Source organism: Rhinoderma darwinii, chromosome 2, assembly GCF_050947455.1.
Source record: "Rhinoderma darwinii isolate aRhiDar2 chromosome 2, aRhiDar2.hap1, whole genome shotgun sequence".
Taxonomy (NCBI): Eukaryota; Metazoa; Chordata; class Amphibia; order Anura; family Rhinodermatidae; genus Rhinoderma; species Rhinoderma darwinii.
The window spans coordinates 403,259,104-403,272,309 of NC_134688.1; the positions used below are offsets into that span (position 1 = coordinate 403,259,104).

A 13,206-nucleotide genomic window follows, 5' to 3' on the forward strand; every position below is an offset into this window, starting at 1 on the left:
GTTACGTGATTGGACTGTGTATGTATATATATATATATATATATATATATATATATATATATATATATATATATACACTACCGTTCAAAAGTTTAGGGTCACTTAGAAATTTCCTTATTTTTGAAAGAAAAGCACAGGTTTTTTTCAATGAAGATAACATTAAATTAATCAGAAATACACTCTAGACATTGTTAATGTGCTAAATGACTATTCTAGCTGCAAACGTCTGGTTTTTAATGCAATATCTACATAGGTGTATAGAGGCCCATTTCCAGCAACCATCACTCCAGTGTTCTAATGGTACATTGTGTTTGCTAACTGTGTTAGAAGGCTAATGGATGATTAGAAAACACTTGAAAACCCTTGTGCAATTATGTTAGCACCGCTGTAAACAGTTTTGCTGTTTAGAGGAGCTATAAAACTGACCTTCCTTTGAGCTAGTTGAGAATCTGGAGCATTACATTTGTGGGTTCGATTAAACTCTCAAAATGGCTAGAAAAAGACAGCTTTCATGTGAAACTCGACAGTCTATTCTTTTTCTTAGAAATGAAGGCTATTCCATGTGAGAAATTGCCAAGAAACTGAAGATTTCCTACAACGGTGTGTACTACTCCCTTCAGAGTACAGCACACACAGGCTCTAACCAGAGTAGAAAGAGAAGTGTATATATATATACACACACACACACACACACACGCACACACACACACTTGGCGGTAAACTACAGTGAATCACTATGCTCGTTCCTATGGCTCTGCCAATCTCAATGTCTGATCTATACTGGCATTCGAATCTAGCAGAACCTAATTTAGGAGAATGAACAGCATTCCGCCTAGGGCTTTGCCATATAAGCATTCATTTTTTTCTTCTCTGTGCACATGGCCTTCTCCTCCTCATTCCATTAGCTTATTTGATTTGGCCCGTGATGTCACTGATCTCAGCACTTTGCTCACTCTTTTGCAAACAGCATTTTTTTTTTTAGATTAAACAAGCCAGACTTTCAAAGCACCGTATGTTTGTTCTTGCATTAAATACTAACCACAGTTCCTGTGTCTCACATTACAACCGCTTTTGTTATAGAGGTCACATGTTTAGATGATCTAATTGTAGCTCTAAATAGCGAATAGGAGCACTATCCACTAAATCTTTTTCGTTTTTTTGTTCTAGTTGTTATTACAGTTCCACAGTTTTAAAATGTATAGTCCTGGAGTCCGGAGCTTTAACATTAGAGTAATTTTAGAGATTAGGTAACTGCGTAAAATTTGCCGTTCCCTAATGTTTTGATCAGGATTGCTTCAAGTAGCTGTGGGACTGTTATGATAAAAATCTCCAATGATGCAGAGAATGTCATCTTCACTGCGTTTGGCCTGCAGACCTGTCACCAAAAACTTGGTTGTGGACCAATCGTATGGGCACAGGCTATGGGTGCTGACATTTATTTACACACATAACCCCTATAGATAAGAGTCAGCCTGAGACTATATCTAGAAGACGATCATAGTCACGGCTAAAGTCAAGTATGGACACAAACTCAGGCTATAAATGCCTAAGCAAAGCAAATCTGATATATGGTGTGTCATCACAACGCAACGGGTTATAGAGCAGGGTCAGTCCTGGAGCGTGTGAAGGTGAGCAACATGCCACATGATGTCATTGGGCAGCTTGTTACCAATGAAATAACCATGGGTGCTGGCAGGAGACAGGTGAGTAACAGCGAGTTCCAATTTACGGCAAGGTGTAACGTGTCAGTAAACTACAGAGTACAGGCTGTCGTAAAGTAGCCTGTAACTACTGACAGATTTTATTATAGTCTGTGTTACATAGTGAATGATAGAACAGGGACCTAACAGCCCCTACTCTACCATTGGAATCAACTGTATCTGCGTCCTGGGGAAATCCGGAAAAAAATAAATGCGCAAGATGATATCGGTTATCTGTGCTGAATTTCGGTTTCTTTCTTTTTTTTTTCAATTAATTGCCTATCCCTATAATAAAAATAAATTTACCTGAAACAAAAAGTCACAGTCTTCAACCTGAAAAGCTATGTCCTTTACACCATCTCCATGCTTGATTAAATGCTCGCCCATCTCTGAGGAAAAACAAAGATAACAATATGTTGGAACATTTGGTAGTTGTTCGTATAAATTACTAGTGGTTTGTTTATATAGTGTTTTATCTTTAACATGAACAGACCAGGATTCTACAAATCATGCACATAGAACAGGTCTGAACAAGCCCTTCTTTCATAACTAAATTGGAGGTCAGTTATTTTAGCATCTAGTCATTCGGTCTATCACTAGATGTTTTGCTTTACGATATACTAGAATGACTGCAGCTTTTAGGTAATACTTACCTAAAAGAGAGATTACTGGGAGGGAAATTCCTAAGTGAATGGATTTCTTGGAAACCATGATTTATGTTAAGGTTCTAAGGCTAGGTTCACATCACGTCTTAGCATCCTGTTCAAACGGGTTTTTTTTTATTTTTATGCTCAAACCCCCCCCCCCCCCAAAAAAAAAATAACAGACATCAAACAGGATGGTGCAACAAGCCATAGACTTGCATTGAAAAAAAACATCCATCGGGATCCTGATGCTCAACAGGAGAGAAAAACAAGATAGTCTCCATTTGGCTCTGCTCATATATGCGTCAAGGCTTTCCATCGTTCTGCTCCCCTATCCCCTACATAGGAGCATAACAATGAAAAACCGGAGCCAACTAACAGCGCCAAACGGAACCCATTTACTTTAATGGGTTCCGCTGGGTTTCCATCACGCTGTCCGTCGTTTCGCAGGACAAAATAGCTGCAGCCTGCTGCTTTATTTTGTTTGGCAATAGTGATGAAATCTGCGACAGTCGCCCCTAAGAGAGCCTCCGACCCAGATGTAGACAGAGCCTTTGTCTATTGAAAAAACCTGACAGAAACTTGACAAATGGACACTTTGTACCATGGCGGAAGCACCTATGGATACGTTTGAAAAGGGAAAAATAAATATCAAACACACGTTTGAAAAGTATAGCCAAGCATCATGTGAACAGGCCATAACTTTCAATAAATAGCAAATGTTTAATCTAACATGTTTGTCAAGTATTAGATATTTGATGTGCAGGTATTAACAGACATCGTTTCTACATATGTTAACTCATTGCCAGAAATTTGGGTACTGTTTTTGCTATTTTCCTATGCATCAGTTTAAGTATTATTTTAGCTTGCTCTGCTGTAAGTCCCACACAAACGTTACCGAAGTGTCGGGATTGTGAATAGACATCCCGTCCTGGCTGGAAGGAATGTCTATTCACTGTCAAGACACTTCAATAACGTTAATGTGTCAGCATAAGACAGCACATAGTGATCTAGCAGGATCCCTATGCGCTGAGTAAATAAATGGAGAGAAGTGTATGACGCTGATTGGTCAGCGTCATACACTTCTCTTTACAACGCCCACTTGGTCTAAAGTAAAAACACGCCCAGTTGGGCATTAAGAAACTAATTAGCATAAAGTGAAAATCGCTCATAATGTGATAAAAATAGTTTTTCTAAATAAAAAGCACTGCTGTCACCTACATTACAGCGCCGATCTCCTTATGTAGGAGATAGAGAACTTATAATGTGGTGACAGTGGATAAAAAGCTGACCTGGTCATATCGTGTGTAAGCACACAGGTGCACACCTTGTTACAGAACAGTTATCAGAGCTGTGTGATCACATGACTAGGACAGATTTTTATCCACTGGAAGTAATCAAGAAGGTTCCTATTGAATGGCTGCAAGCAGAGATCTTGAAAACCGTGAGGAATTGATAAAGAATTGGGAAAACTCCATAACTTTTCATTATACAAATATCAACCTTTATTTGCTGAAACTAGAATATCTCTTTTAACCCCTTCCCGACATTTGATGTATCCATACGCCAAAGTTGGGTAGGGGAAGTATGGAACGGGCTCACGGAGTGAACCCGCTCCATACGATGCCGGTGTCGGCTGTATGTTACAGCCAACACTTCAGAGTTTTGTCCTTTTCAGAATGATAATGATCATGATAATAACAACTCTTTCCTGACTCATTCCAACTCTCCTAAAATTGTCCTTAATTGTCAAATAGTGTTCTTAAAGAAATGTTGTGGTGACTACTCTACTCTCATGGTACAATGAAAATTTCGGACACTTCATGTAAATTGTTTTCTTATTTTTAACTACCGCAACGTTTGGACCAGCCACATCCACTGCAAACAGGAACATAAAACCAAGCACACAGACATACAATCTCCATAGACAAACATTGGTAGTATGGATTATACTGAAAAGCTCAATGACTTTAAAAATGGCAATGTCACAGGATGCCACCTTTGCCACAAATCAGTTAGTCATTTTCTGATCTGCCCTGGTTAACTGTCAGTGCTGTTATTGAGAAGTGGAACCATTTAGAAGGAACAACAGCTAAGCCACAAAGCGGTAGACCTGTAAAGGATCTGCCAGGCACAGCTTCAGGGTTAACTTCCTTAGGTAATCAGTCTTCACCTGAGTCTATCTCTCTGAGACTGACTCCAGCTTCCACCACTCAGGCTGGCAGGCTTAGGAGTGGGAGAGCCTATCGCAGCCTGGCCAGACTCAGCTAGCTCCCGCCCTCTGTCTATTTATACCTGCCTTTCCTTTTCCTCCTTGCTTGTGACTCTTTCCGTGTGGTTTCCTGGCCCAGCTACAGCTCCTAACAATTTGATCCTGCTCCATTCTGACCCTGGCTTTCTGACTACTCTTCTGCTCTGCGTTTGGTACCTCGTGCTCTCCTGGTTTGACTTGGCTCGTTCACCACTCTGTTGCTCACGGTGTTGCCGTGGGCAACTGCCCCTTTCCCTTTGCTTTATATTCCATTGTATGTTTTGTCTCGTGCACTTACTGAGCGTAGGGACCGCCGCCCAGTTGTACCCCGTCGCCTAGGGCGGGTCGTTGCAAGTAGGCAGGGACAGAGTGGCGGGTAGATTAGGGCTCACTTGTCCGTTTCCCTACCCCTATCATTACATAATCACAAGCCCATATACCTAGTCTACCCTGGTCCCTGACACTACTATGGACCCCCTTGAGACCCTGGCTCAGCAAATGCAGGGTCTCTCCCTACAGGTCCAGGCCCTGGCTCAGAAGGTCAACCAGCCTGAGGCTACCTTGGTGGTTCCCCTCACCTCAACTCCTGAACCCCACCTCAAGTTGCCCGACCGGTTCTCAGGGGACCGGAGGGCTTTTCTCTCCTTTCGGGAGAGTTGCAGGCTTTACTTTCGCTTAAAGCCACACTCCTCAGGTTCTTAGAGCCAGCGAGTGGGTATAATTATGTCCCGGCTCCAGGACGGGCCCCAAGAATGGGCCTTCTCCTTGGCTCCTGACGCCCCTGAACTTTCCTCCGTTGATCTTTTCTTTTCTGCTCTCGGACTCATTTATGACGAGACTGACAAGACTGCCTTTGCCGAGAGTCAGCTGGTGACCTTACGTCAGGGTAAGAGACCTGTTGAGGAGTATTGTTCTGACTTTAGGAAGTGGTGCGTAGCTTCTCGGTGGAATGACCCTGCCTTAAGGTGCCAGTTTAGGTTGGGTCTGTCGAATGCCCTGAAAGACCTGCTAGTTAGCTATCCCTCTTCTGACTCCCTAGACCAGGTTATGGCTTTAGCGGTACGACTTGACCGACGTCTCAGGGAACGACAACGCGAACGTTTATGTGTTTTCTCCTCCGACTCCCCCATGATGCCTCCCGAGGTTCCGTTGCTTCGTTTTTCCCCGGAAGACTCAGAGGTACCTATGCAACTCGGGGCCTTCGTGTCCCCCCAACAACGTAGAGATTTCCGCCTGGAAGAATGGTCTCTGCTTCTACTGTGGGGATGACAAGCATCAAGTGAACAACTGTCCTAAGCGTAAGAATGCAGCCGGAGAACTTCCGTGCCTAAGTGATCATCGGGGAGGTCACTTGGGTGCACAGGTATTTCCCGTAAATATGAAACGTAATAAGATCTTGCTTCCCTTTCAGGTCTCTTTTGGTGGTAGGTCTGCTACCGGCAGCGCCTTCGTGGATTCAGGTCCTCTGCTAATATCATGTCTGTGGAATTTGCTATGTCTCTTGCTATGCCTTTGATTGATTTGCCTAAACCTGTCCCGGTAGTGGGTATCGACTCCACTCCTCTTGCTAATGGTTATTTTACACAGCATACCCCTGTTTTTGAACTCCTTGTTGGCTCCATGCATTTGGAGCAGTGCTCTGTACTGTTGATGCAGGGATTATCGTCCGATTTGGTTTTAGGCCTTCCCTGGTTGCAGTTGCATAATCCCACGTTTGACTGGAATACTGGGGAGCTTACCAAATGGGTTAATGAATGTTTGACGTCATGTTTTTCTGTTAATTCTATTTCTCCCCCTGAGGAGGTGAACACGCTACCTGAGTTTGTTCGGGACTTCGCTGATGTTTTCTCTAAGGAGGCCTCCGAAGTGTTACCTCCTCATAGAGAATACGATTGCGCTATCGAATTGGTACCAGGAGCTAAGCTTCCTAAGGGTAGGATATTTAATCTTTCTTGTCCCGAACGTGAAGCCATGAGAGAGTATATCCAGGAATGCCTGGCCAAGGGTTACATTCGCCCCTCTACTTCTCCGGTAGGTGCTGGCTTCTTCTTCGTAGGGAAGAAGGATGGTGGTCTTAGGCCATGCATTGACTACCGTAACCTGAATAAGGTCACTGTAAGGAACTAGTATCCCCTTCCTTTGATTCCTGATCTCTTTAATCAGGTTCAGGGGTCCCAATGGTTGTCTAAGTTTGATCTACGGGGGGCGTATAACCTTATCCGCATCAAAGAGGGGGATGAGTGGAAGACTGCGTTTAACACGCCCGAAGGTCGTGTAATGCGCCGGCGGTCTTCCAGAATTTGATAAATGAGATTTTGAGAGATTACCTGGGGATATTTCTTGTAGTGTACCTTGATGACATACTGGTGTTTTCCAAGGACTGGCCCTCCCACATTGAGCATGTCAGGAAGGTGCTCCAGGTCCTTCGGGAAAACAAACTGTTTGCAAAAACCGAAAAATGTGTGTTTGGGGTACAGGAGATACCATTTTTGGGTCAAATCCTCACTCCTCATGAATTCCGCATGGACCCCACCAAGGTTCAGGCTGTGGCGGAATGGGTCCAACCTGCCTCCCTGAAGGCGTTACAGTGTTTTTTGGGGTTCGCTAATTATTACAGGAGATTCATTGCTAACTTCTCGGTCATCGCTAAGCCTCTTACGGACCTCACTCGCAAAGGTGCTGATCTCCTCCACTGGTCTCCAGAGGCTGTCCAGGCTTTTGAGGTCCTTAAGAAGTGCTTTATCTCGGCCCCGGTGCTGGTTCAGCCCAACCAAATGGAGCCATTTATCGTGGAAGTTGACGCATCCGAGGTGGGAGTGGGGACTGTCTTGTCCCAGGGTACCAGGTCCCTCACCCATCTCCGCCCCTGTGCCTACTTCTCCAGGAAGTTTTCGCCCACTGAGAGTAACTATGATATTGGCAACCGCGAACTCTTAGCCATTAAATGGGCATTTGAAGAGTGGCGCCACTTCCTGGAGGGGGCTAGGCACCAGGTAACGGTCCTTATCGACCACAAGAATCTAGTTTTCCTAGAATCTGCCCGGAGGCTAAACCCGAGACAAGCTCGATGGGCGCTATTTTTTACCAGATTCAACTCTTTGGTTACCTATAGGGCTGGGTCTAAAAATATTAAGGCCGATGCACTGTCGCGTAGCTTCATGGCCAGCCCTCCTTCGGAGGAAGATCCTGCTTGTATTTTGCCTCCCGGTATAATCATTTCTTCTATTGATTCCGATTTAGTCTCTGAAATTGCAGCTGATCAAGGTTCAGCCCCCGGGAACCTTCCTGAGGACAAGCTGTTTGTTCCCCTGCAATACCGGCTAAGGGTACTTAGGGAAAATCATGACTCCGCACTATCTGGTCATCCAGGCATCCTGGGTACCAAACACCTCATTGCCAGAAACTATTGGTGGCCTGGCTTGCCTAAAGACGTTAAGGCCTACGTCACCGCTTGTGAGGTTTGTGCTAGGTCCAAGACTCCCAGGTCCCGACCAGCGGGCTTACTACGTTCGTTGCCCATTCCCCAGAGACCTTGGACACATATCTCCATGGATTATATCACCGATTTGCCTCCATCCCAAGGCAAGTCGGTGGTGTGGGTGGTAGTAGACCGCTTCAGTAAGATGTGCCACTTTGTGCCCCTCAAGAAACTACCCAACGCCAAGACGTTAGCTACCTTGTTTGTCAAACACATCCTGCGTCTCCATGGGGTCCCTGTCAATATTGTTTCGGACAGAGGGGTACAATTTGTTTCTTTGTTTTGGAGAGCCTTCTGTAAGAAGTTGGAGATTGATCTGTCCTTTTCCTCTGCTTTCCATACTGAAACCAATGGCCAAACTGAGAGGACTAATCAATCTCTAGAACAATATTTAAGGTGTTTTATCTCTGACTGTCAATATGATTGGGTCTCATTCATTCCCCTCGCTGAATTTTCCCTTAATAACCGGGTCAGTAACTCGTCAGGGGTCTCCCCCTTTTTCTGTCATTTTGGGTTTAATCCACGGTTCTCCTCCGTTTCACCTGGTAGTTCCAACAATCCCGAGGTAGAGGTCGTTCATCGGGAACTGTGCACAGTCTGGGCCCAGGTTCAGAAGAACCTAGAGGCGTCCCAGAGCGTACAAAAAACTCAGGCTGATAGAAAACGTTCTGCTAACCCCTTGTTTATTGTCGGGGATCTGGTGTGGTTATCATCTAGGAACTTGCGTCTTAAGGTCCCGTCCAAGAAGTTTGCTCCCCGGTTTATTGGGCCGTATAAGGTCATTGAAGTCCTCAATCCTGTCTCCTTCCAGGTGGAGTTACCCCCATCTTTTCGTATACACGACGTGTTTCATGCCTCCCTCCTTAAACGCTTCTCCCCGTCCTTGGCTCCCTCGAGGAAACCTCCTGTTCCCGTTCTCACCCCTGAGGGGGTGGAATTCTAGGTGGCCAAGATTGTGGACAGCAAGATGGTCCAAGGCTCCCTCCAGTACCTGGTCCATTGGAGAGGATACGGGCCTGAGGAGAGGACTTGGGTACCCACCCGGGATGTTCACGCTGGGGTATTGGTCAGGAAGTTCCACCTTCGTTTCCCCAGTAAACCAGGTCCACTTAGAAAGGGTCCGGTGGCCCCTCATAAAAGGGGGGGGGGGTACTGTAAAGGATCTGCCAGGCACAGCTTCAGGATTAACTTCCTTAGGTAATCAGTCTTCACCTGAGTCTATCTCTCTGAGACTGACTCCAGCTTCCACCACTCAGGCTGGCAGGCTTAGGAGTGGGAGAGCCTATCGCAGCCTGGCCAGACTCAGCTAGCTCCCGCCCTCTGTCTATTTATACCTGCCTTTCCTTTTCCTCCTTGCTTGTGACTCTTTCCGTGTGGTTTCCTGGCCCAGCTACAGCTCCTAACAATTTGATCCTGCTCCATTCTGACCCTGGCTTTCTGACTACTCTTCTGCTCTGCGTTTGGTACCTCGTGCTCTCCTGGTTTGACTTGGCTCGTTCACCACTCTGTTGCTCACGGTGTTGCCGTGGGCAACTGCCCCTTTCCCTTTGCTTTATATTCCATTGTATGTTTTGTCTCGTGCACTTACTGAGCGTAGGGACCGCCGCCCAGTTGTACCCCGTCGCCTAGGGCGGGTCGTTGCAAGTAGGCAGGGACAGAGTGGCGGGTAGATTAGGGCTCACTTGTCCGTTTCCCTACCCCTATCATTACAAGACCAGACAAAACACACAGAGCGGGGCCACCAAGTGCTGAATTGTGTGGTGTGTAAAAATCGCCTATCCTCTTTTGCATCACTCACTACAGAGTTACAATCTACCTCTGCCAGTGACATCAGCACAAGAACTGTGTATCGGTATCAGTTGCTTCACAAAATGGGTTTCCGTGTACAGCAATATATCCCATTTTCCCTTCCAGTAAGCACAGCAGGACCTCCCTTCTAGTAGTCACAACGGTATCTCCTTTGCTCTCCACATATACTCTCCATCAGCACACTCCAGCGAACTGGCCACTGCTGACAGAAAGCTACATGTAAATCGCCTATTCCAGGCTTACAGATCCGGCATTGATCTTAGCTAATATGATTAAACAGCTACTGTCAGCTCTCACTGCCCACCAAGAGTGATTTCTGATTACCTCTGATGGGGCAGAGGCTAGCAGGGACAGAGGGCACGCTGCGGAGAGCATGTGCCGTTCAATCAGAATTGCCCATAGGCACATGCCTACGAGCCGAGGTAATCTGAGCATTAGGGATATGTGATCCAGACCATGCAACACAGCTCAACATTGGGGTTATTTACAGGACTGAGAAATAGATTGGATGTTTAAACTATACCGCGTTCAGGTGGCATATTTAAAGCCAGGGATTACACCCAATGTTTAAACTACAAGCAATGGATAGAACAATGATGTCATTTTTTATAACAAAATAAAATCTGAACTTAAGTGTTTTATGTATTTTTGGATGTTTTCACTCAGTATTAAATTGAGGCTGAAAAATCAGATGCTGAATCTGCCTCCAAAAAGCCGCAGAATCGGCATAAAATAAAAAAAAGCTGTGTGAACAAGGCCTTAGAGTTGCATACGAATAAGTTGTTTTTTAAAGAATCACTTTGAACTCTAGTATTTTCTCAGCTAGAGAAGTGATACTGTACATTATGCTCAACTGCTGCTGTACTAATACAGTGAGGGCAAAGCTTGCTTATCATTGTGGTAGAACTTTGCCCATAAGGCACAAATCATCCTCCCCACACCGTTAAAATAAATATAGACGCCACAGAAGCCACAATCTGAGTTGGGTTCTGGTTCTAATCTCTGTGGCAGCCAGGACTGAAGCTAGCCCTAAACATTGTATATATTGACTGAACCTGCCAATTTTTGGGGATAAACCGATAAACTCACTTCTATTGTAGAGAGTGCCCCTCTGCTGTTAAGGAAAATAATGATCGAACGGGTTTGATTTCAACGTGACAGGAGATAAGTGGAGTTAGGCGCTCTGCGCATATCCAGTCATGTATGTTTAAGGGGGAGTTGGGAAAGAACCTGTCTCCTGAAGAAAATATTCTTTGTGGATAACTACACTCTAACTACTGACTAGCCTCATTTATAACAGTTTGTAGTCTGTAGCTCGCCTGTAGACTGCTAATAATCATAAACTTTTGTGTTTAGTCGAAAGGGGCAGTGACACCACTAAAAATGAACATTTTCACAGCAGCCAAGTTGGCCCTTTAGGATTGCAGTGTACTTCTATTAGGAGCCCCAGTCACTCCTAATTCTAGCGATTGGTTTGTGTCCCAATTTATGGATACCTCGTAATGAGTTTTTGTAAATTTAAAAAAATTGGAAGTCTTATCAGCAAACTGATCCTTACGTAGAGGCAGACACAAACCTACTGTAGGTTCAATTATATACAAATACAATTAACCTAAACATCTTAAATAGACTTACCTTGATTTCCTGTATTCAGCGGGGATTGAAAAATAAAAAATATCTGTAGAAAAAAAGTACATTAAAATAAATGAATAAAGAGCAATGACAAGCCAATCGTACAATAATTGAAAGGATATGTCTACTTTCGCAACCAATTTATTTTTATTGTTTCAATACAAAATGAAAAATAAAACACATATTGCAGAAATATATTATTTTGTGTCTACAGCTTCAAACGTGTAGTCTGTGTACTGTTATAGTCATACTCCCTTACATCTGTCCCCTATTGGTAGGTTCGCAAGAAGTAGGTGAGAGATGGATGGCAATGACTGCAGGATTAGACTACACAGAGTTTGTTTGTAGTCTGTTACCATAGAGAAGTGGAGCAACACATTGGTTTAGTTTAGTTTTTGAAATGGTCATTTATTGTTCTGCAAAAAGTAATAAATATTTATTTTTATTTAAGAGTTTTTAATTTTAATTACGTCTGCAATCTTAGTTGACCACTGTTGACCTCATCCACATAATGATTGTATATATGCATGAAATGCTGTAATTGAGCCCTTAGTTTCCATGCACAGACCCTGTACAGTTCCTCTGTATGTAGCGTCACCACATGGTGCCTTTGTATGGCAACTGTTCTCCCCAAAGAAGCAATAGGGAGAATAGCTCCATAATTCACTATGCGCTGGAACATGGCACAATTTTTTTCTCAGAGAATAATAGGGGAATAAACGAATTTTCCTTCTATTTATTACAGATGCACAGTATGTGCCCACAGCTGGCTATAAACAAGCAACATAGAAAGACCCTGGTAGTTGGCGGGCATATGAACAATAACTAATAACTAAATGCCCGAAGGCATTTATACAGCCCCTAACTTTAGCTTTAGCCCTGGAAACCCCTGAAGACGCTACATGTGTAGCAAAACATGTTGAGGGGGGGGGGGGGGCTAACTTTTTAATACGGTGCAAAGCCGGTAGATTCAATTTAAAATTCACTAGATAGGGTATACTCAGCGTACTGCAGCCGCTGACTCCAATTCCTAGATATGGCTTAGATACAATTACGCCATTAACCGCTATCCTACAGGCATTGAGCCCAGGAGTTTTACTTCTAGCAGCGTGCACTATTTTAGTACTTGTCAATTTGCTTATTATAGCAGTAATAAAGTATTTTCTTATTTTTACTTTTATAGGTAGCTGGCAAGTTAGGGCTCCCTCTTGCCTTCGGGCATTTAGTAATTTGTATAATGGATCTGCACAACATGGATCCATGGACATGGTGCATATACACTGATCAGCCATAAAATGATAACCACCTGCCCATATTGTGTAGCTCCCCCTCATGCCACTAAAACAGCTCTGACCTCCTCGAGGCATGGACTCCAAGACCTCTGAAGGAGTCCTGTGATATCTGTCACCAAGATATTTGCAGCAGATCATGCCTCTGGCAGGGCTTCAAAGGAGACTGTTAGTATAGCGATATACTGCAATATATTAGTATTGCAGTATATCATACAAGCGATCCAACGTACGCTGGTTCAAGTCCCCTAGGGGGATTAATAAAAAACTGTTAAATAAAGTTTTGTTTTTAATGTTCCAAAAAAATAAAAGTATTAAAAGTTTAAAAAAAAACTCTTTTTCATTTTTTCCCTAAAGCAATGTTAAAAAAAAAAAAAATTAACATAACTGGTATTGCCGCCTC

The 13,206-nt window shown here is 44.0% G+C and overlaps 1 protein-coding gene across 1 annotated transcript in view; it reads right to left on the bottom strand.

The window, feature by feature from the left end:
* Nucleotides 1-13,206, bottom strand: part of LOC142743373 (4-hydroxyphenylpyruvate dioxygenase) — an 89,650-nt gene that overhangs the window by 47,129 nt on the left and 29,315 nt on the right. Inside the window, exons 5-6 of the mRNA XM_075854096.1 lie at nucleotides 11,518-11,560; nucleotides 2,007-2,089 (exon numbers count right to left, since the gene is read on the bottom strand). Of these exons, the coding sequence (XP_075710211.1) occupies nucleotides 2,007-2,089; nucleotides 11,518-11,560 (126 nt within the window). The remainder of the gene's footprint in view (nucleotides 1-2,006; nucleotides 2,090-11,517; nucleotides 11,561-13,206) is intronic.